This window comes from Drosophila takahashii, chromosome 3R, assembly GCF_030179915.1.
Source record: "Drosophila takahashii strain IR98-3 E-12201 chromosome 3R, DtakHiC1v2, whole genome shotgun sequence".
Lineage (NCBI taxonomy): Eukaryota > Metazoa > Arthropoda > Insecta > Diptera > Drosophilidae > Drosophila > Drosophila takahashii.
Window position 1 is genome coordinate 10,436,001 of NC_091681.1, and position 23,248 is coordinate 10,459,248.

Genomic DNA, 23,248 nt, shown 5'->3' on the forward strand with positions numbered 1-23,248 from the left:
TTTTTCCCAAAAAAAAATTAAGTATGCAACCACTAAAAGCTGTTTACAACAAAACGAAATCAATTAGGGCATAGATGCAGATATATATATTTAAAAATGCTGTGGCAGTATAATCTAAATTTAATTTACATTCAAGAAAATAAACGTAATGGACTTAAACTAATAAATCGGTAATTCTTTAATTTAATTTCTTGGCAGTTACAGGTAAGAAAATATCTTTAAATTACAAAACAAATTATGTTGCTGAAAAAATCTAACCGTAAACTTTATCGGTCAAAATAAAGATTATGTTTCAATGTAATTTTCTTGTTTAAAAATTCAAATACTTAATAATTACACTGTGCAGCATTTTTAGTGCTTTTTAAATTTACATCGATGGATGCTATATTTTTGGATTCGTTACGAATTCCCAAGTTAAACTTCGTTTTCCAAAAAGTTCCCCGACGCAAGGATTCTTAGCAAAAGGACCTCAAAGTTCGAAAAATGCTGAAATTGGACAACTTTCCAACTTTCAGAGACAAACGGATGCATTGTTTGATTCGATGTTAAAGTTTTTTAAAAGATACACTCGTTATCTTTCAAACCCCATACTTAGAATAATTTTATGATTTTTATTAAGGGAGAAACAAATTTAAGAAAACATAGTCAAAAAACATAAAAGCATACAGCTGCGGCCAAAATAGTAGTCGTGTTGCCGCCCTGTGTTTTTCCACATTGCCTTCATTACATTTTTCTAGATCCCTGGTCCAGTACCATATTTCCTCTATGTCCTTCATTCTTGCCGCCAACGCAATTTTATGTGTCTATTTGGAAGCAGAATTCATATAGTTATAATGGTGTTATAGAGTAGTAAAAATTCAATCTGAAGTTTGCCACGCAGTGAAGACAACGTTTCCGACCACATAAAGTATATGTATTCTTGATCAGAACCAATAAGCGAGTCCGTCTCTCCAATTCTATGCGAACTAGTCTCCCAGTTTTAAAGCAAAGGCAATACAACTTTCCCAAAAGTCTTCTTTCTATTACAGATAGTAGATATGTATGTCAGAACGAGCTGGATCGAAACACATAATTGTATGGCAAAAAGAAATAAATACAATTTTAACTATTTTTTGTTTTTAAGTAGGCATTTTCAAATACTTAGCATTAAATGCTAAGTATTTATTTGAAATGCAAAGGTATAAAAACTTCGGCTTTCAGTTACTTCTTTCCTTGTTGAATGTAATTCTGGTCCTAGGAGCTCACGTGAGAGTCAAATAAAATACTAGTCGCTCATTAAGCCAGCCCAACTATACCAACGTTGGTATCTTGGGAACTACAAAAGCTTGTACATGTGATTAAGCATTGATATTATCGGTGTTCCTAAAAAGCAAAAGTTTGTTTCAGCCAAAAAATCGTTCAAATTAGGACCATTCTTTAATGACCTTTGTACCTGATAAAAAAGTATAATTTTGTAATCCTTTTCCTTTTAATACATTTTTTTAAATTTCTTTATCTTAAGAATACTTACATCGAAAATTATAATGATTGGACAGTTAGAACCGAAGCATTTTATAAATTGATTCCGCTTGGCACCAAAATTTAAAACGCAGTTATCTCGTTACAGTGTTCTCCCAAAAATGCACAGTTCTCCTAATTCAGGGAAAAGTTTAAGAAGCTATAAAAAACAATTCTCTTTTTGCTGAACGAGGGATTTTTTATTAAAAAAAAAATATCCTGGAAATCACGCTATTTCAACTGGTACAACTGCTTATAACCCCTTAAAAAGTTATGTATGTGCAATTAATTCAATCGCCTCTAGGTAAATCTCATTTCAAATATTGGAAATATTTCCTCGCACTCCCTTCAGCAAAGTAACAAGTATCTCTCTTGTTACCTATCAATTCCTCCATAGTGATAAATTTCCGATTTATAAAAACTTTCATTTTATATAATTTCAATTGTTTTATAGTAATGTAAATATTTAATATAGGTTATACATAAATTATGTATGTTCAAATATAGTTGAGTAATGCACGGAGACATATCAGCATTTCAAGTTATTACATAGTTTAAATCAATTTTGCTAAATTTGATGCGAAGTGTGGGTGTGATGATTAGGTGTGTGATAAGACAAATGGGTATGAATGTTTTGTACAGTTTCTCGAGAGTGTGTGTTCGTGTTGATAATTGATACAATTTCAGTTAAAAATTATTGGTATAATCGTTATCGATAAGCTATATACAAAATATGCACTTTAGAACTTAGGCTAACTAAAGAACGTATGAACTACTCGGTAGATGAGATGGCCGACCGAGTTTACTTGACCACCAGTGATTGCTTGAGATGCCGCACCAGTCCGGATCCAATATCTTGAACATCCGGCCACTGTCGTATCACAAAGATGACAAAACAAATGGACAAAAATGTTGTGAGAACGCGAACCCTGGAAATGAGGAAAGCCAAAAAAAAAACTATATTATTGACACTCATCGTGGCACGGAATTTAGCAATAGTTACCTCGTTTTGAGAAAAGGCATTATGATGCCTGCAGCGGTGGCCACAAGCAGGAGAACCACTTGCAATATCGTTAATACCACATTGATGAGTTTCACAACCAAAGCCCGTGCATTGGAATTATCAATGCCCTCGACGGTGACATATTGTTGCTGCGACATGTGCTCCATTTTCGATATCTGTGCAAAAGGTCGGTTAAATTCGGTTTGCATTTGGCTGGATTGGGGTTGCAGTCCTCCCCAAACGTTCAAACTTACCCTCGTTTGACAGTTCTCGAGCACTTCGTTGACGTCACGTAGTCTTTCATCGCTTTGGTATTGTACTTTCTCCTCCATGTCGGCAATCGTTTGCTTCAGATTCTCAATTTCATTCTGTCAAACAAAGGCGGCAAAGCATAAGCACGAATGTCGGGCAAACTGCCAAAGCGTCAGCCAAGTGAACTACGAACCTGATGTAATTCTGTCAAGTCATTGATTTGCTCCTCGAGTCCCTCGGCACGATAGCGTTCACTTTCGAGTGTGGCGGTCAGATTGTTGAATTCCTTTTGGCCCGTCTTCCGAAAATAGAAAAGAGATTCAAATATTATTGGTGATAGGAAATCCCTATTTCCCTGGCTTTCTCGGTATATACGCACCTCCAGACGTTCTATGCGTTCCTTGAGTTTCTCATTCTCGGCCTTTCTCTCAGCCAGCTCGGTTAGCAATGTCTTGAGCACTATGTGGTATTGGCTGGCACCCGACTGGCTTTTGCCGGACCTAGGATTATTTACAATTTTACATTTAATATATTAATGATAGTAACGTAATCAAAATTCATCAAAAACTTCTGACAACATCTTAGTTTGTATTACTTCATTTAAGAATTGATTTTTAATCATAATTGTGTTAAACTGATCCTTTAGGATCCTCAGGGTAATATACCTAGTTCAAACTATATACATATGAGTATACTTATTTAAGCGATAAAATCTAGACTGAACTTACCCCCCTGGTATGCTTTCGCTGGTCACGCTGCTGCATTCGCTGCCATTGTCACTGTTGAATTTTCCTGTACCGCTGCCCGCACCGCCGGTGTTGTTGTTATGTCCGCCCCCACCGGATCCCGTTGATGTCCCGGCTCCGGGCACCTGCTGCAGTCGCTCGCTGCCCAAAACGTCGGCATTCGCGGACTGCATGCCCTGTAGCTCGGCTTCGCTCATCTGATTGATGTTGTCGGCGCTGCCAAACTTGTTCTTGATTAGGTGGGCAAACTCCCTTGGCTTGGACATCACGGATCCGGAGAATCCGGTGATGCCATCGCGGATGTTGCCCCCCACATTGCGGAGACCCTGGCCTACATCGCGCAGGACTTCGCGCGGCTGCCGGTGCTGGCTCTTCGTCTGGAATTGGTGATTCTGCAGATCCTTGGCCCGCTTTGTGTAGTTGTCCAGCTTTTTCTGCAGCTGCGAGATATTGTGTGCGCTCTTCTGGTTCTTTTTCTCAAAGACAGCCTGTCGAGAAGTTACGAGTTAATGAAATGTAGTTCTAAAAGATAAATATATAAACATACCTTGATACGCTGCAGCTGCTGTTTGTCTGCGCTGGCTGCCAGCTTAAGATACTCATTGACATTATCTAAAATTGAAGAATTAAAGTAGATTAAAGATGTGATTTTATTTCAGATCTAATCGGCCTTTATTCTAAAAACTTTTCTTTTAATAGTACGGCGTTAATAAATAATAGTACCAATTGTTTCTTAACACCTCTTATCTCTTGATAATAAACTTTGGTTTGCGAAAATTATTTTATCATATATTTGAAATCAAAAATCTTAAAATTTCCAGAAAATGTAAAATGGCTTAAAAAGCCAATTTTAACTACATTTTTACTTACCATCTCTGGCAGTTTGCTCCTGTCGGATGGACTCCTTGGTGCATTGGATTTTCGTGTTCAATCGGTCGATGGCCTGAACGCTGGAGCTGCGTTCGTGGCAGCGGCGGTGGACCTTCTTGCTGCTGTCGAACTCATCTGAGACAAAGGAGGAGTAGTAGTCCTCGTTGCCGGACAGACGGGAGTCCTCCAGGCCGCTGCCGGTGCCGGCGCTTCCACCACCTCCTCCTCCGCCGCCTTGCTGTGGGCCCAAGAAATCCGTCATGTCGTTGACGCCGACGAGACCGCTGTAGGCCAGCAGACCACCCTGATCGGAGCCATGGGTGCGTCGCTGGCGTTCGCGACTTCGCCGCCGGTGGGTGGGACTGTGGCTGCGGAAGCCACGAGCCACCACCCCGCCGCTGCCCAAACTTCCGGTCACCGTGTTGCCGCCGCTGTAGACAGCCGCCTGTGCAGCTGCCACTGTGCTGGATGAGGCCGAGGAATTGCTGTTCGTGTTCGCGGAGGCTGCTCCGGATCCGGAAGTCGCCCCTCCAGCCGCCGTTGTCGTCGTTGAAACTGGTCCTCCCACCGATGAGGATGGCGCTCCTCCCGCTGTCGCTGCTGCTGTCTGAGTGGCTGCCGCTGCCTCACTGGCTCGCTCCCGGGACACTGGCGAATTGTGGCGCATAGAAAAGTACGACTTGAGTTATTTGCTAAGTCTAATTTGGGTGTTTTGTTTTTTAATTCTGTTGATCGTGAGGCGCGTTTTAAGTAGTACGAAACATAGTACTCAGCACATACTAAATGATATTGATGGTGGAGTAATGAGTTGTTTTCAGTTTAATGCAAATTTGTATTATTTTTTATGGTTAATAATGAAATTCCGAGTAATTCCAATATTACCATTAGTTTAATAATATTTTAATTAATATTCTATGTTCGGTTAATTATATTTTGCTTCGATACTAGTTTTTGTTCATAGTAAATTTATTTTGTTTATCACATTATTATTTTAAATGCTTGTAATGATGATTTATATTGTTTTCAGGGATTTTTACTTAGTTTCAGTTTTATGAGGCGCAGTAAGTCATTAGTACTCGAAATATAAATTTAAAATATCACTTTTTTAACAATTTAACAGTTTTTAATGGACGCCTTTTTTAAGAACTGGAAAAGTGTACTGTATACACTTCGGCGCTGATTTATAGTGTAGATGTGTGTGTTGAATGTGCGATGAATAAGTGTTTCAAATAAGTTATTTCACTTTTTTGATTGACAGCTGGACAGCCTGTCTGTGAGCCGTAGAAAGAGATAGACAAACAAGAAAAATAGAGACAGAAAGAGCGGGGAAAAGAAGAAGCAGTTGCAGGCAGTTTAATAGCGTTTAAAATCGCGTGTTTTTCGCTGTGAATAGAACCAAAATAAGCAGTAATAAGATTATGGGAATGAGTGCGTGTGTGTGGTGGTGAAAGTGCATGAATTGTGCGAGCAACTTGCAAAACAATTGAATTTTGTATAATATTTGTATACCTACATTTATCAATGATTCTGATTGGTTTGAGTTGCAAGTGTAGCTAGTTAGGCAGGCTAACATTCAACGGTTACAAAGCTAAACAACGAAAATATAGAAAAGATAAAAAGAAAAATATGTAAAGTGTGCAATCAAACAGATAACAGATGTTAGGCACAGTCAAATGAAATAATATAATGGTCGGAGGCACTCAAAAGTGGGCTATACTTCTTGATTTGGATTTATACATGGCGTTTGTAAGCTTGTTGATGCCGAACTCGTAAAAACATTGCGAATAATGGGGCGTAAGGGGTGTTTGGGATGCTTTTGGATTGTGGAAGATGAGTCATCGCTCATCATCTGGGGTGGAAACTCATGGAAGTACAGAATACACTGTATCCCAAGTAGGAAAAAACTTTTGTGCTTCGAGTGGACGAACTTACATTTTTACTAGTTTACAGTATTAAAGTTATACTAAAAATCGATTTTCCCATTATCATTATGACTCCATTGTTCATTAAAAAAGTAAATTATTAGAATTTCCCTTTAATTTAATAATTCTGATATATTTTAAAGATTATTATTTTTCTTTTTTTTTATATTGAAAAAAAAAAAAAACTTATAGTTCTGAACCCAATGACAAAGGTATTTCATTAAAGAAATATTTGAAGTAATTTTATGGAAAGATAGTAGATTTAAGTAAATCATAAGCTATCAAAGATTTACTCTTTCTTGAACAGTTTTTGCTACAGCTCTACAAACTAGTAAATAGCGGAAGCACAAATTGAATTGGACGCCCACTGATAGCATAGCATTCCCCATCCAATCGAGCTCGGCAACCGCATCCAGACCCTCAGATTGACATTAGCCCCGCTGATAAGATGCAGGAAGCTCAAGCTTTAACACGAGCCAATCATTCCAATTATGCGACTAACTAATGGAAAAAAGGAGCCGGCGGAGGGGATTTTGGTGGCTTGGAGAGAGGAGTCCGGAGGATTCATAATCATAATTGATAATTACTTTGCTCGGTGCTTCGGCTGGCAGAGGGTGAGCGACTGGCGCGCAGATTCGAGCTGGAGCCCCGGGAAGGACGCAGGGACTGCAACGTTAGGAAATCCCGATTCTGGTTCGGATGAAGGGCCGCATTAGGCGTGGAATCCATTATTGCAGGCTGCCATTCAATGACCACGATTTCGCTGACTGCAAAGAAACAAGAAACGAGAATGAATAACAATATTTTCAGAACATTTTCTAGGCTAAGTAGCAAAGTCTAAAGGTGAATCAACTGTCCGCCAGCTGATAATCCGCGCATAATCGGAAAATATTTGTATATACAAGTGTGAATAAAAGTGGAGCACATGGAATAATGAATTCTATACATTCCTAGCATTTCTTCGCAGATGGAAACCATCTTGTAAATTCAAAAAATAGTGTCATCACTGACACATTTCAAGTGCTTCGCCTCCAGATATGTATACAATCTATTCTTAACCAGATATGGCAGCAATTTGTTAGAGATACTGCCCCTAGCTACCGGCTGACTATATCGGAAAACCTTATATAGATTGATTATGTGAGTATATACGTTCTCAGTCTGAGAAAGTGTAGGACTCAAGTGGCATTACAATGATGTTGGGTTGTTGGGGGACTGCCTCTAAAAAGACGGCGGACGCATCATCATTATCATTCAATGACACCCTGATACGAATTGTTTACTTGATTATACACATTTATACACTGGAGCCTATTTGTTGACAGCACACCCAGTTGATTTCTCCACCCATTAATAAATTCCAATGTATTTAATCCGCCCGTTGAAATATCCCAAATTCCATTACATTTATCCCCTATGTTTTTTTTTGTCAGCATGGAAGCCGTTCCAGATCGTAATCAGCTCTAATGGACGAACTTTCACGCCCACTGAAGACCTACCCCATTGTTACTTCACTTGAACCAATTGAGAATCCACAAGCAGCACTTTCCACTTGCGTTCCGCTTTTTCTTCATGCGCTTTACATTTTTCGGGTAATTTTCCGTTCGGTAAATCCCTTTAAGCCCATCGCCACACTCGCACATGTTCAGACATTTTTACAGTCTATAACTTTGCATTGTAAGCCGTAGAGCTGAGTGGTTACTTTGGCTATTTTATAGCTTAGCCTAGAAATTTTTAACTTTTTCTTATGAGCCACTCTTGGCTACAAAAAAGTCTATTTTAAAAAGTAATTTTCGACTTAAAATCCACTCTCTTTAATAGAGTACTTTCGTAGTAAAGAAACTTTTAATTTTGATGTGATTTAAAATATCGACGGAAAATTGTAAAATAGCTTTTTACTGGAACAGTGTATGTTTACAGACTTGAATAATTACTAAAATTATATTAAAGAAAGCTGATTTTTCACCTCAAGGTCGACACTGTTAGGACTTAAAAAAATCGTATATGCGTACCTGAAAAAATGTTGATGATGGGGATATAAACTAGGCATCACTGTTCTTGGGCAGCGAATTGACTTTAAAAAAGATTTGGGAGGACAGGGAAAGAGAGATAAAGATGGATATTCAGTCCGTTGCGCTTTCAACCCAAATGCTCATCTGCACTTGACTGCGCCACAGCTGATGGGTACAGAGTAAAAAAAAAAAGAAAAAAAAAAGGAAGGCGGATAGAGGTTCGGTGCCTTTAGCTACGAAGTTTTGCTGTGTGAATCGAGCATAATCATTTTTCTTTGTGCCCCTTTCTTTCGGTTTGTTTGTGAATTTTAATCAACGTATTTTGTAACCTTCTTCTGTTTTGCGAGCTTTGTTATTCCCGCGACTCCCGTCCCATTCGCTTTCTTACACACTTGTTTTGTTCGTGTGCTGACTGACTGTTTAAACAGAAAGAAAACAAAAACAAAATAACAATAAGCGCATTGAAATTATATATCAGGCGAGACGAAGAAAGCCCGTGGCGATTTGAAAATGCTCTTTCTTTGACTAACAACATTTGTTAAATAAATATAAAAAAGCTCTCTTTGATAATTTACAATTCCTAGTTTTTACTATGTATATTTATATGAATAATACGAAAAAGGTGTTTTGAAATGGGGACCATATTTTAGTTATAATTTATTTGCTATTTTTCCTATGTAAAAATGCTTAGACAAGTGAAATGTTATCAATTAAAATTGCAACTCAATTAAATAAAATCATTAGCTAACATTGTAGTCACAAATCTTCTCAAAGCGGCTTATCAATCCCTTTAGTGAATGAATCTTTCAACTTGGATTGAAAAAATATTCAGGGTCACTGCACTCACGACTTTGAAACTCATGATGTCGAAGACTATATCTCTCGTATCTCCCTCTCGCTGCTTCTCATTGTCTCAAATGACTGTTTAGCACAAGTCGCAATTTGTAATGATAAGGCCAGTACAACCCCACCCCACAGAATTTTGGTTATCAATATTCTGTTTTCGAGTGCACATGAACCCAAGAGATCCATCAATGGGAAACGATCCAAGCCGGTTCCGCATTCTTTATCACTTAGTAAGGAATGGGGAGTGGGTTGCGTACAAAGTCCAGAGATAATTGATCCAGGCCCAGACCTATGACATACGGCAAGTGCATTAGCATAAAACAAACGTACCATCAAAATAATAGCACTGGTAAATTTATTTTCGTACTTAGAGCTTTTTTAAACGAAATTGTTCATTGTTAAAAACATTTAAAAATTAACTAAAGCAACAATTGTAATCCCATTAGCATTAAAAGTTACTGATTCGTGCCATGGACTTAAATCGTTTAAAAACTGTTTACAATTCAAAAAATTTTAAGTCGCAGAAATTAAGGTAAAGTATTTATTTAGAATATTGTAAAGCATTTTGGCACTCAGTTTAGCCAAACACAACTTCAAATCGTATATATTTCTCTATAAACCGACAGACATTTCTCTGTTACAATAAGCAAAGCTTTTAAAATTATTATTCCGACCGCACATGTGCACACATGTATTCTTACATACCAAGTATGCAGATTCAATTATGCCAAGACATTTGCTAATGACTCGGTACTGAAATACCACATCGTTCTACATACAACATCTCAGGATTCCGACTTGGCAGCGCAGCTGGTTATCTTTAGTGAAGGTCACCACGCTCGGATTATAAATATAAAGAGCCGCATTAAATTATAAGTCCGTGCATATGTACAAACAACGGCAGCCAGTCAACAAGTAATTACACTACTGACTCTCGGTCTCGTTTGCATTCTCACCCAGTCTCCCTATGAAACAACCCTCCTTCCACATCACCCTATGAACTGCGGGTAATTCTATCATTAGACATCATGTTGTTGCCTCTTATAGACTTTGGCCCACATTTCTGCCATCTAAATAATGCTGCACTCGACTGTCTGGAACAATTTGAATTCAAATGACCTCACGATGCACCGTTTATTTCCATAAGTCTGCACTCATTGGTTTCTATAGTTAAAGACGAAATCAACTTATAAACCATGCCGAAACTATACTTAAGGTTTTTAATTTGGCATTTTTACTCTATTAATCAAAATACCGAAATATTTCTTTGAGGACTTTGATAATCGTATTTTTTGTGAGTGCCCTTCATGTGCTTTCTTATCGAAACTCACAGCATTGCCAGAAGGTCAAACTCATTTTTCCATGATTATGCAAGACTGCGAATACTGAAGCCGACAGTATCATAAATGTTGGGCAGGTCAGGGTATTAAAACATACAATACGCCAACAAAAATTGAACTTCCCGCGAAGAATTGCAAAGTTTGCTCAACAAAAATCGTAAAAGTCGAGAAAAGAGGGCAAACAAAAACAAAAACAAGTGAGTGAGTAAACTTTTGACTGTTGGCCCATTACCTCAACAATTTAACAAGACGCAATGTTGTCAATGTATTTTTTATAGATGTTACTTTACTGGCTTTCTTGTTTCAGCATTTTGCGTTGTGTTTTATTATTGCAGGTGTTTAAATTGCTGTTTGAGACAAGCCAAAGGTAAGTTGTAGCCTGCCAGTTTGTTTTTTTTATTGGGGCTGACGGCATTATTCTCATTTGTTGGCAGACACAAAAAGGGGGTGGTGGAAGAGACGGAGAAAAGGGAAATAAATGCGGGTGGCAGGTGTCAAGTGCTGGTCGTGATTCATGCTACACATACATAAAATACAAACTTTAAACGCTCTTAGCTAAATGCTTACATATTTGAAAAACAGTCCTCTATCGAAAATATAATTTAATAACTCGAAAAATTATTTTTATTAAATATTGGATAATAATACAAAAAAAATGTTGACATATAACAATATTTATTTTGTGACATTAACAATAAAAGTATTGGCATATGAACACTTTTTTTATTGGAAAGTTAAGAAGACTCAGCGGAACCAAAATTAAAATACACAGCTATTTTTTTATTTTATTATTCAAAGGTAAATAAAATACTATCAAAAATGGTAGAAAAAAAAAGAGTTGCGCCATATGGTTGCTGTTGTATTTTTGGTTTTAGATAAGCACACTGGGAACTGTCATAATCGACAACCACAACCACCAAAAATAACTGGGGAAAAGAAAAGGAACGCTTGTGCCATTTCCAATAAGCTTATTATCGCTGCAATGGATACCGAGCAGATCTATTTTCAAACTGCCACCGAAAGATATCAGTCATAGCAATTGTATTTTAATTACAAACCTTATTTATCAATCAATCAGCCAAAGTGTGTTGTGTAAGTCGGAAAAGTGAGAGGGAAAATGTATTTCACTATCTCGAATAATTAGTGGGTAACACGAGTGCAATCGAATCCATAGCGTTGAGATAACGATAAAAAATCCACATACTTTCTTTACCCATTAGTAACTTTTTGCAAAGTCCAGTTGAAGAATACGTACATATACAGCATTCCAGGTAAGAATCTTTGTGTGAGTCATATTTGTAAAAAATTAGATAACATTTGATTTATGACCATAAGCAATTGCTCTCTAATACTCTCCCTGATACTCTTCTGAATGGAAACCAAACATAAAGTGATTTTGCAATTTCCGGATAGCAAACGCGGTAAACAAAAGAAGTTGTTTTCATTGTAACATATAATAAATGAAAATAATCCTAAATAACGACTTGAATGAAATAATAACACTGAAAGTGCATCACTCGAAAAATATAAACAAATTAGTACACAAATGAACAGTTATACTTTACTTAACAGTACTACAACAGAAAAAGATCCGACGCAATAATTGTTTAAGATTAGTTCCTTTTTCTAGTAATTTTTCTTAGTTTTCTACTGTCCCACATGTTTTTCTTTGGCAAAACTTATTATCGTTTGGAGCTTTTCTCAACAAGATTGGCTTTCAATTGACCGTGCTAAGGTCTTATCTAATGTCCACAAGAAACCCACACACCTGACCTTAATCAGCCCTCAGGTGTTGGCTAAGCCCACAACCAATGAGTGCCACACGAGTGTGTAAATAAAAATATAGAAATTTGATTCACCGCCTTATTAATCAGAGGCTGAAAAATGAAGGAAACCTGATATCGTTATTTCTATATAAAGAAGGCGGAATCAAAGATAGATATGTACTCCAGTCTTCGTCATATTACATTTATTTATATTATTCTGAACACCTTTTATAGTCAAGCCGTTTCCGGCAAAAAAAAAAAAGGCTGATTCATTAATTGACAGGGGAACAAACATATGATATTATTTTAAGAAAGAACATCGCGTAATATTAATTTTTAAATGTGGGAATGGTTTTTAATTTATCAGGAGTGGCTACTACGTTTGCCGTATTTTGTGGCCATAGAATCATAAATACTACCTAATTATCAGGTTAGTATATTATCTTTATTGCTGTGTAATCGCTGGTAATAATTCTTTGTGCTGTGTCACTAGAAAGCTGGATTTTAAAATGTTACTAAGAGGGCGAATATCCATTAGAGCCCTGCATGAATGGATTCAATGAATTATTTTGAATTTTTTTCTGTTATATGAATGAATTAATTAGAAGTTTGTGTTTAATAGAATTGAATGAATTTGAATTTTGACTTTAATAGAATTCAATGAATGAATGGCATGAATTCAGAAATAATTCAAACGACAATTTATTTTGAGGAAGAAAGGGCCATTATTTTGTGATTAAATCTGCCTGAATTTTATTTACTATGCAGTTAACATTGATTTGTTAAAAATTTTCCACTTTTTGTTCTCAAAAGAAAACACAAAAAAAATCTGAAAAATTCAAAAAATTCATAAAATATTTCATTCGATTCATTCAATTCGAAATGAATTAGAACAACATTCAATTTATTTCACATAGAATTGAATTAAACAAATCAGAAATTTCATGGCATACTATGATAAAACAAAAATTGAAAGATTCATGCAGGGCTCTAATATCCATTCAAAAATGGAGAAACTAAGCAGCAAGTCTTAGTTGTTTTTTTTTTATGCGGTTTTTGTGGTAGGGAAAAAGTTTTTCATTTAACAACAGAGTAGTCAGCCAGGCAATTACCTTTATGACAGTTATCTAATGCCTTCTGCCCAAGTCTGTGGTGCTACTTCTCCATTTTCTCTCTGCGGGACTATCTCTTCCGCTGCGGCTTCCCATTAACGCAATTGGTTTGTGCCACTTTCTTTGAGATACTCGCAGCACGAGTCCAGCATGTGGGGCCAACATGATGCTGCTGAAACTTGGCAGATACTTCTAGTCGGCCAGACGATGTTTCGGCCATAAGTCATGACACATTTAAAACTATTTTATGGCTTGTTTCTACACCAAAACCAGCAGCTGTGGGTGCTCAGTTTTTTTCCTCTTACGTTTTTTTGTACAAAAACAAAAGATTATCGAAAGACTAAAACCTTGACCGCGCCCACAGTTTAAGGTTGCTATATCGGATGATCAAAATGTTCTTGAAATTGATTCGTTTGTTGTAACTTTTTGTTTAAAATGGAAAGACTTAATGACAAAAATAAACTCTAGGAATATTTATTAAAGCGGAATAATCTTCACTAAAACAACACTTTTCTATAAATCGAAATGTTTGCAAAATTTTAAATTTTTCTGATTTATTATTCATTTGTCTTCTGCTAGTCAAGTTCTAATTGCGATTCCCCAAACAATTTATTCAATCCACTATCGCTTTCAGTTTTTAATTATAACACCTATTCAAAGTCTATTCAAACTAATTTTTGTTTTACTCATCACACAATAATTAGCTAGCAATTGTTTGCCAATAATCTAATGGCTCAAACCCGATTAACATTATGAAATGATGCATGTAATTATTTTCCATATATCGACCACGCCCTTAAGCAAATTGTTTCATCATTCAATTTTGGGCGAATCGCTTAATTGACTTCTGCTGCGGGTCAATAACATTTGTGATGGTTCACAGACGCAAGAAGAAAGAGGAAATCCAAAGAGTTTGAGTTGGGTTCCGACATAAATTTTATGGTGTCATGGCATTTGTCAAATGAGACACTCTGAGCTGAACTTTAAGCTCGGTGAACCTTGGAGCCCGACTCGAGAAATCCGAAACAGTTACTGAGGTTCAGGTAATCTTAGTGACTCATTTGTACTTCTTAGAAATTTTCCATTTTTTCCGACAGTTATAAAAAAATTGAATTTTAGTTAAATTAATTAAAAACTGATACTGACATTCCTAAACGTTTATATAATCTTTTTCTTTTGTAAAAACTTAATATTCAAACGATTACTTATTGCACATTTCTTGATTGTCATTTTGAGTCAGCTACTTATGCCGTACTTATATTGACCAATGAATCGTGAAACAGATATTAAATTGATTAGCACATATAGGCAAGAGACTCGTCGAATTAATTCTAGGAAAAATACTTACAGTTCTTTCAGTAAAATTAGATTCAAAAATATTATTGTGGGAGTTTTATGCTTTTCTTAGAATCATTTTTCATAGTCTCTTTTAAAAATAAACCTCAATATAATTTTATTTTCTCCCTAGCCACCTTTTACACGTGTTTTTATGTTTCATCGCATTTTATAGGATTTTGTCACAGTTCATCTTGTCGTATGTTTTTTAATTCAACAGCTTGTTTTTGATATTAGTCATCGAATATTCGGACAAAGATCAACCTGCTTAACATTTTTACACTGAATGTTCAATGAATTGACCGACGACCAATCGTCGTCAGCAAAAACTCGCATGACTAAAATGCAAATATGAAAAAATAAATAAAGTAAATAAATGGTATAAACAAACGAGACGCTGCGAGTGTCGTGTTTGAAATATCAAACTCATGAAAACCGAGAAAACCGGAAAGGAAAACACAAAGCACGCTGCTAACTTGGCACATACACAAACAAAAATATTTATGCTTAATTTGGTCATTGTTTTTTGCCGAGTGGGGGAAACAAAAATCAAAAACCCAGAACGAAAATACACAAAGAAAACAGGTCAGAACACGTTTGCCGCGAGCTCGTGTTTTGGAAGGAGCCAGAAAGAAGCAGACCCGCATGAGGTAGGGGTTTGAATCTCCACCCACTTTTTAAGCCCCCAAAGCGGAATGATTCATTGGTGACTGCTGCTGACGTTAAATCGCTTTCGGTTGATGAATTTAAATTGCTCTCAACCAAATGTGTACACTAAAACTAAAAATGGGGAAGGTGAATTGATTTAAGAACAATGTATTTATTTTAATTCTATTAGCGGTATTTCAGTACCAAACTATACCGAATATCATTACTGTTTTTTTCCTCTTCTTAAAACTGTTTTAGTATTAACTAAAAAATACTCGTCCTACCTACTCGTCAAAAAACATTGTAAAATTAACTTAACAAGTTAGTTAAATTTAGATATACGTTTTTTAATATTCTTAAAAATATTTTAAGTAAAATTTTGCTATTTTAATATTACTGCTTAATGCATCTGAGTAATTAAATGCACATTAAAAGACTTAATTATTCCCAAAACACCTGGTATTTCCATCCATTGTTTTCGTTTGTCTTCCTAGTGTTTTTTTTGCCAGACTTGCAAAAACAAATATTAAATTATTGATTGACAAGTCCTCAACCCTTTCCATTTCCCATGTGGTCCCCCTCTTTGCAACGCAATCCGGGCAAAACTCAAAAGGTGAAAGTGAAAACTGTCGTTTCCATTGTTGTTTGTGTCTTTTTGTTTGTGCAAAACAATTTAACAATTTATGTGTAAATTTTCACAACGGAAGTTGTTGAAACTTATGTGTGGGGCCATCAGAGCGGCAACAGCAAAAATAACAAGCTCAAAAGCTGTAGTTTAGTTTAACTTATAAGGTCATTGTCATATTTGGTCATCTGTTCAAGCATACTTCTGAATAGCGGATGAGTCACCAGATCTGAGGTACGGATACTTCCATTCATAAAAAAAACATATTAGCAAACACTTTCCCCAGAATTTCAGAAAGCAAAGAAAGCTCTAAATCTTATTGTTTTAAAACGAAATCTTATTTAATTGTACCACTCACTGCCATTATCCCTTTCCGAGAAGTGTTGGAACCCACTTATACATTAGGTTTGCTCTAGAATCACTAGAAATTGATGAATAGCAAACATACCAAATGAAGTTTTGTTTGGCATAGGTATTAACTCAACCATTTAATCTAAATTAGCATGCCTGACATCATCAGCAAATCGAAAAAAGCCATAACGCTAACTTTACCTTGGTTACTAAACTTTAATCTACGAAAGAAATTCCATTTTATGACACTCCCTTTACCCATTTCTGCGTATTTAGCTCAGAGTTCTTTTGAAAAGTCAACGTTTTTATGGGCTTTTAAATTAGAAATATTCAAGAAAAAATTTAACCTTCTTTTATTAGTCAATTATGATTAATAAACGTAATCTGTACGATTAGTAGGGGACTGGGAAAAATTCGCAGACGAATCTAATCAGGGTTTGATGTCTGCTTATACGTTAAGTAGTAGAAGTAGCAAATATGTACAATGTACATACATAAGGGGAGCATGATTATTTGGCTTTAGAGGCGGAAATGCGATTGTCTTGGGTTATCTGGGGTGATGCTATAATTATTGACTGCCAAAGGGCTAATCAGGTAGAAACATAAACCATTTTAGTGACATATTTTTGTTGGGTGCGTCGCTTGTTGCCAGGACAAAATCCATTTGAAGAGCCGGTTCGGTTTGCTCATGTCCCTCTCTTTTGGCTTCTCTCTTTTGGGCACACGCCCAAAACAACAGAGAATAAACAGAAAGAAATAACATCGGGGAAAACAAAAACAAATTGTATCGGATCGGTTCGGTTCGCGAGAAGTTCAAGAACAAACTATAAAACCCAACACTATTTTCACTCTGCTTATTTTTGCGCTGGCCTTCGCTCATCAAATAAACTTAATTAAATATGCAAATAATTTGCGTGCTTTCGTGCTCTTTTTTTATGCTTTGATTACATTGCATAATGCACGATATTCGGAGATTAATGGTATTTGGAAGACGGAAAACGAAACTGGGACTCGGTCATAACCGAAAGTCATTTATCGGGAGGTTCGTTTGAAAATTGTTTTTCGATCAAGGCTGTGAGAATAAAAAAGTAGCTGAAAAAGAGAAAGCTAATTAATGAGGATAATTAATGATTGAACGTGAATTGATCAATCATTGTGTGAAAAACAGACACCGGACACAACATCAGCATAAGAAGAAGTGGTGATTGGGAAAAGCTAGGATCATGCGGAAAATTACCCATTTTCTCAATATAATAAATTATAAATTACATTTTACTGGCATGAACGTATTATTTAACTGTTAAAGTATATTTTTTAATTTACCATTAAATCCTTTTTAATAATTGCAAGAGAAGTTAAATAATAATTCGATAATCCCTTAAAAAATAAAAACCAACAAAACTGTTCAAATTTGGATTTTGTATGACCATTATCCACCAAATTAAATAAAATGTATGACCGTGATTTGTTATCAGCTTTCGAATGCTAATCGAATATTTTAAAATCTCCCTCTGGCTAGATAACAAGTCAAACGCCTTACCCTTCTCCCTCATAATCCAGCGCTTATCCACTTCATTCCACCCACCACCCACCTGCTCTTTGACGTCATCACAGGCTAATGTCTAGGTCTTCGCACTCTTGTGGGCTTTCAAAATTCCAAACGTATCCAGATTTGTATGTGTTCAAGTGTTTTTGGCGCCGTTGGCAACAAACTGAAGAGCAAAAGCTTTTCCATGCTCGTGGCCAATTTGAAAATGAAATTAAACAAACACAAAATGAGCGCGCGTAGTTTAAACATTTGGGCAAAGGAATATTTCAATGAAATATTTAATATGCATATGCGAGCGAAGTGAGCCCACAATATCATAAATAAAATCATCAGTTGTCACAGACCAAAAGAGATTATTCGGTGGAAGAGAGAGGAGAAGGTTGATCTGCACACGAAATTAAATAAATAATATAAACACTGCGCCAGAAATAGCTGACAAGCAAACGAGTGCGACCAAGAAGGCTACACTAAACAAAAAGAAAGGTACAAAAAATTTAAAAATTTAATAGGTTATTTTGAGCTTTTAAACGTATTGATAGGACACAACTTAATTTTATTTTGCTGTAAGATAATTAATTTTAAATATAAAAAAATATAATTCACATTAATAACAATGTATTTTCTGTGTAATGCTCGAAAAAATAAGCAAAGGTTCTGTTACTTACAGCCCGGACTGAACACTGATGATTTAATAATTTTCTTTGCCGTTTAAGTTTGGATTTGTATAACAAATTCAGTATTCATGCCTAAAATTCATTTAAATTTTTTGTTCTCTGTAGAAATAGCCCCGCTAAACATAAATGCCGATTCTTTTCATTTTCCGTGCGCTTACATTTATCATTCCCGCTGAATTTAATTCAATTGCTGACAAAAACGTGTTGTTGTAGATTCAACCGTGCCTGTCTCCGAACAACAATAAAAGCAACAAACAGGAAGAAGAGGCTATTGAAAGACAAACTTGCTTAAGACGATCTCACAGTAAATGTGCAGCTAGTAAATTGATCGAGAGACGTGGAGGAAGGAAAGTGTGATTGTTGCCAGGCCACAAAACGCATTCCCTGTTATTATGAATTTAATTGAATTTGTTATTAACGCTAATTGTGTTATGCATACATATGTCAGGGGTCGAGGGAGGGGTTGGTTTAACAAATAGTAATCAAAGTGCAGCGGCAGGGAAGGCAGCTCATAACAGGAGCGGAGTTGTCGGTTGCGGGAGGTATACGGACCCAGCCCTATCCCGATATGATCTCTGACAACTTAATTATTTCAACTATTGTTGCTCGGGTAATGTTAAGCAACGGCAATAAAGTGTAGATGTGACAGTGTGTAAAGTATCTCGATTAACCTTTTTGGAGTAAATATTAAAAATATCTCAACTATCAGTTTTCAACATAGCCTAATTTTATGACCGTTTTCTAAGATAGTTCGTTGTGATACGGTACGGTACTTAAGTAATTTTAACGAAAATTTTTTAATAACAAATGGGGCTAATTATTAGAATTTTTCAAAATTGTACTTTTTATTAAAGACATAAAAACACATAATAATTATTTAGTGAATTAGTTAAACATTTTATTTTGACTTGTCTTTACAATTAGTCTATATGCCAAATCAGAAGACATTTTTCAAACAAGTATTTTTGAAGAAATTATTAAAAACAGTAAACTTATTAAAACATTTTTTGTGAACTCTTTTTAGTTCTTATTTTTAAGTCGAATTAAACATTTCGGGTGTCAGCAAATAATTATTTTTTTTTTTAAGAAAACCAAAAAGAATGTTCTGGCCCAAAACTCTGGCTCAATCTGTCAGTTTTTTGGCGTAAAAAATTACCAAGCCAACAGACACACGTTCATGGGCCGCAGGTACGTGCGCGCGTGTGTTTGTGTGTCTGTGGGCCTGGTTGTGAGTACACTTAAATAAACAACTTTGAACTATAAACAATATTCGGCACGCACTCACCTTTGCAACAACAGTTATTGAGGTGCAGCCACCCGCTCTCTCTTCCTCTCTCTATCCGCTTTTCACGCTCTCTGCCTCTCTCTTCTCCCTTTTTTTGGCTGCTGCAGCTTGATTTTTATGCACACATCAATTTTCAAACTGCGACGCCCTTTTTCCGATTTTCTCTCTCACTAACAAAACAACAACTATCGCACACAAACACGCACACACTCTGTTTCTGTTAACAATAATTTGGCTTTGGCTCTTCACTTTTTGTGTATTAGATTTTCCTCTTTGATTTTCCTTTCGCTCTGCGCACCTCGCGAAAAATATTGTTAGTCGCCTGGACAATCAGCGAAATTTGTTGTTGAACATTGCCGTCGCTTCTTACATTTAATTGAGTGCCCTTTCAACTTGTCTGCCAGTTGCTGCACTTTACTTTTTGTTTGACGCCTCCTCTTCGCTTCGCTCCGAATCAACCGACACACATCCAACCGCCGATAGAAATCAACACAAAATAAGTGTGGCAGCCGCTTCTTCGACGGAGAATACCGCAGTGCAGAGCTGACATTACTGGCCGCTTCTGGTCACCCTGATAAATGGTCACACTAGCCTTCCATTTGCCGTGTAGATATTTTTTGGCTTTATAAAAGTTATAACGCCGTTCGCCCACACCTCTTTCAATTTTCCAAGAATAACGCTCGGATTCCCCAACAAACGATGGCCTTTCTACGCGCGGCTTGCTTAAGTCAGTGCTGCCATACCGTTCAGCCGGAACGGCAACTCAACTATCGATAGTGGTGCTATCGGTTGTTTTAAAAAACTGCGTATAATACGCTTTTTCCATGGAGTCCATTCCCACAGAGCACACCTTATTGTATGTTGAGACTACTAAAATTATGTTTAAATATGATGCGGGGCGGCCTGCGTTTCTTCATATTTACTAGTATATTTTAAAACCGGGGTCGAACATTTAAAAAACTTTTCTCTTCTTCTATCCACACGGTTCCTATGAGAAAAAATCAGAACATTTTACTTTTCATCGCATGTCAATAATGCGGTTATTCCACTACATTGTTCGGCTCATTCAATTCAATTTTTTCTCAGCCTATACGATATATGTCGGATGCAATGAGCAGTCAATGAGGAAAATTGTAAAAACCGATGGTAACTTTTGGTATTTTTTTTTGATATTTTAAAATGCCTCAATGCGGTACTACCAGGACCGATCGGCAATGAACAAAATTGAATCTAAAAAGTACAATTTTGCTCATTCATTAGAGCTGCTGTGAAATGGGATCAACAATAAAAATTGATTTGATTTTTGGTTGAATTGTTAAACCTTTTGCGACTAATAAGGTGCTATAAAGAAATAAGAATAATACAAAAATTATTTTAGAGGCCTAATTACTCCGTTGCCAACTAAAAATAACGATCATATTTCTAAATGAAGACATAACTGGGGCTATGAATTGATATAAAATTGCCTTTCTAAAAAATAATGTGGCAATACACACTATTAATTTTACATCATTCAACATAAATGATTTAAAGTTTAAATTTAACGTCTAAATACTAAGTGACCATGCCATCTTATCCAAACATATCCCAAAAAAAGCATATATTTTTGTACCTTTCAAAGCCTCAAAGAATGCTTTAATGAATGAGCAGGACAATGTTGGGGTATAACCGCATAATGAGCCCCAGTCTAAGCACACTATTATTGTAGAATAATACAATACAATTTTTAAGTTCCTTTTATCTTTTTGTGTACTGCAATTCGCTTTATAGAATCCTATATTGATTATTAAAAAATCAGTAATTCTTTTCGTCGAATTTTTAATTTTTTTGTCTCCAAACCATTTTGGTCGATCCATTTGACATAAAAGGTGAGACCCATGCTAGGCAGGGAAACTGCATCGGGGATGTCCTCATCGGCTGCATTCCCGAAAAATCGGCATTGGCTATGACTTCATTTAGTGCGTTCCCGAAAAAAAGCATAGGAGCAAGCAAGAAGCCCATAATATTACCACCATCCCTTCATATAGCTGCCATACAAATCGATGGATTTTCTTATTGTTTAAAAGGTAGGCATTGAAAATATTTTTTGTTATTGTTCAGATTGTAATTTTAATTTTTCAAAGCCTACCTTCTTAACAATAAGAAAATCCATCGATGTATGGCAGCTATTTGAAGGGACGGTGGTAAAATTATGATATTAATATATGGGCATAATATCAGTGAGAAATTGAGTTGTGCAAACTTTCAGCTTAAACATGTAAGAATTGTTGTCGTTGGAAATATAAAAAGGGTTTTTCTAAATTCGCATAGAAAATTATATATCTTGGAAATGATGGAAAGGAACAAAAATGTTTCTTCAGGTAAATTAAGTTGGTTATGAAATGGATAATCTTGGATAGTTGAGCTGATTATATAGGATGAAGAAGACTTCCAAAACCGCGATAAGAAATTTTAAATTCATACTTTTTGGCCAACAAAAAATGTAAGAAAATATTTTCCTAATTCCCCTAGTACACATTTAAAAACGTGTAAAGTTGCACGTTGTTCCTCTAAGCCGTTCTCGTGATATACTAATTTTAAGTTTGAGAACATTTTTTAAGTTCTTAACTTCAAAAATTCATAGCATCCCTAAATGAACACCAAAAAATTAAAAAAAAAATCACAGATGATAACCAAGGCAAACTCTACGAGGTACCCGAGTTTGAAGAAAATCTAAAATTTCATATGCGCAGTTGAAAAATTCTTACCCATATGAAGGGAAATAAATTTTTTAATAAATTCTTTAAATAAAAACTACATATCCAATGATTACGTAATCATTGTGCAAGACCATGTAATCAAACATAATAAATTCGATCAATTATTATACAGAAATTCCATATTTTTGGCAAAAACACTTGAATTTAATACAAACCCTTTTCGTTTTAGGAATTCAGCCAATTGATTTGGCATTGACTGGACCAATTTTGTTGTGCCCTCCACCGATATTTTATTCCATTTCTGGACCATCACTTTTTTTTTACCATATCCTTTGATGTAATGGTGCGCTGGCGGATCCTGCGCTCCAGGAAGTCCCCCAAATGTTCAATGGGATTTAGATCTTGGAATTGCGGTATCGAATTTAACTGATTCTTTACATTATAGAGCAACTAAAGCTTCGTATTTATGGCACAGTGCTCGGGTCGTTGTCCTGTTGGAATCATAAGTCATGCTCAAATCCCAGTTTTGCTTTGATGTAAAATTTTCTTTTGGGATTTTGATATATATATTGTGATCCGTCATACATCGCCAAACCGTAACGTTACCACCACCGTGCTTAACGGTCGGGGCAAGGTTTTGGATGTCAAGTGCTTGACCATTCTTTCGCCACGCAAGCTTACGGCCCTTTATCCCGAATATATAAAACTTGCTTTCG

The 23,248-nt window shown here is 36.1% G+C and overlaps 1 protein-coding gene across 3 annotated transcripts; it reads right to left on the reverse strand.

The window, feature by feature from the left end:
* Positions 1 to 1,919: 1,919 nt before the first annotated feature.
* Positions 1,920 to 20,313, reverse strand: Dmtn (transmembrane and coiled-coil domain 2 protein Dmtn). 3 transcript variants are annotated; one of them, XM_017142046.3, is made up of 10 exons: positions 20,204 to 20,313; positions 6,878 to 7,057; positions 4,369 to 5,016; positions 4,046 to 4,110; positions 3,481 to 3,986; positions 3,132 to 3,252; positions 2,946 to 3,050; positions 2,755 to 2,868; positions 2,501 to 2,676; positions 1,920 to 2,426 (listed from the first exon to the last, which is right to left on the reverse strand). In XM_017142046.3, the coding sequence occupies exons 2-10, from the start codon at positions 7,017 to 7,019 to the stop codon at positions 2,300 to 2,302; spliced, it is 2,004 nt and encodes a 667-aa protein (XP_016997535.2). In that variant the 5' UTR covers positions 7,020 to 7,057; positions 20,204 to 20,313; the 3' UTR covers positions 1,920 to 2,299. The 3 variants fall into 3 exon arrangements, with proteins under 3 accessions (XP_016997535.2, XP_016997533.2, XP_016997538.2); XM_017142044.3 differs by having other exon boundaries at positions 19,834 to 20,313; XM_017142049.3 differs by lacking the exon at positions 6,878 to 7,057.
* Positions 20,314 to 23,248: the final 2,935 nt, after the last annotated feature.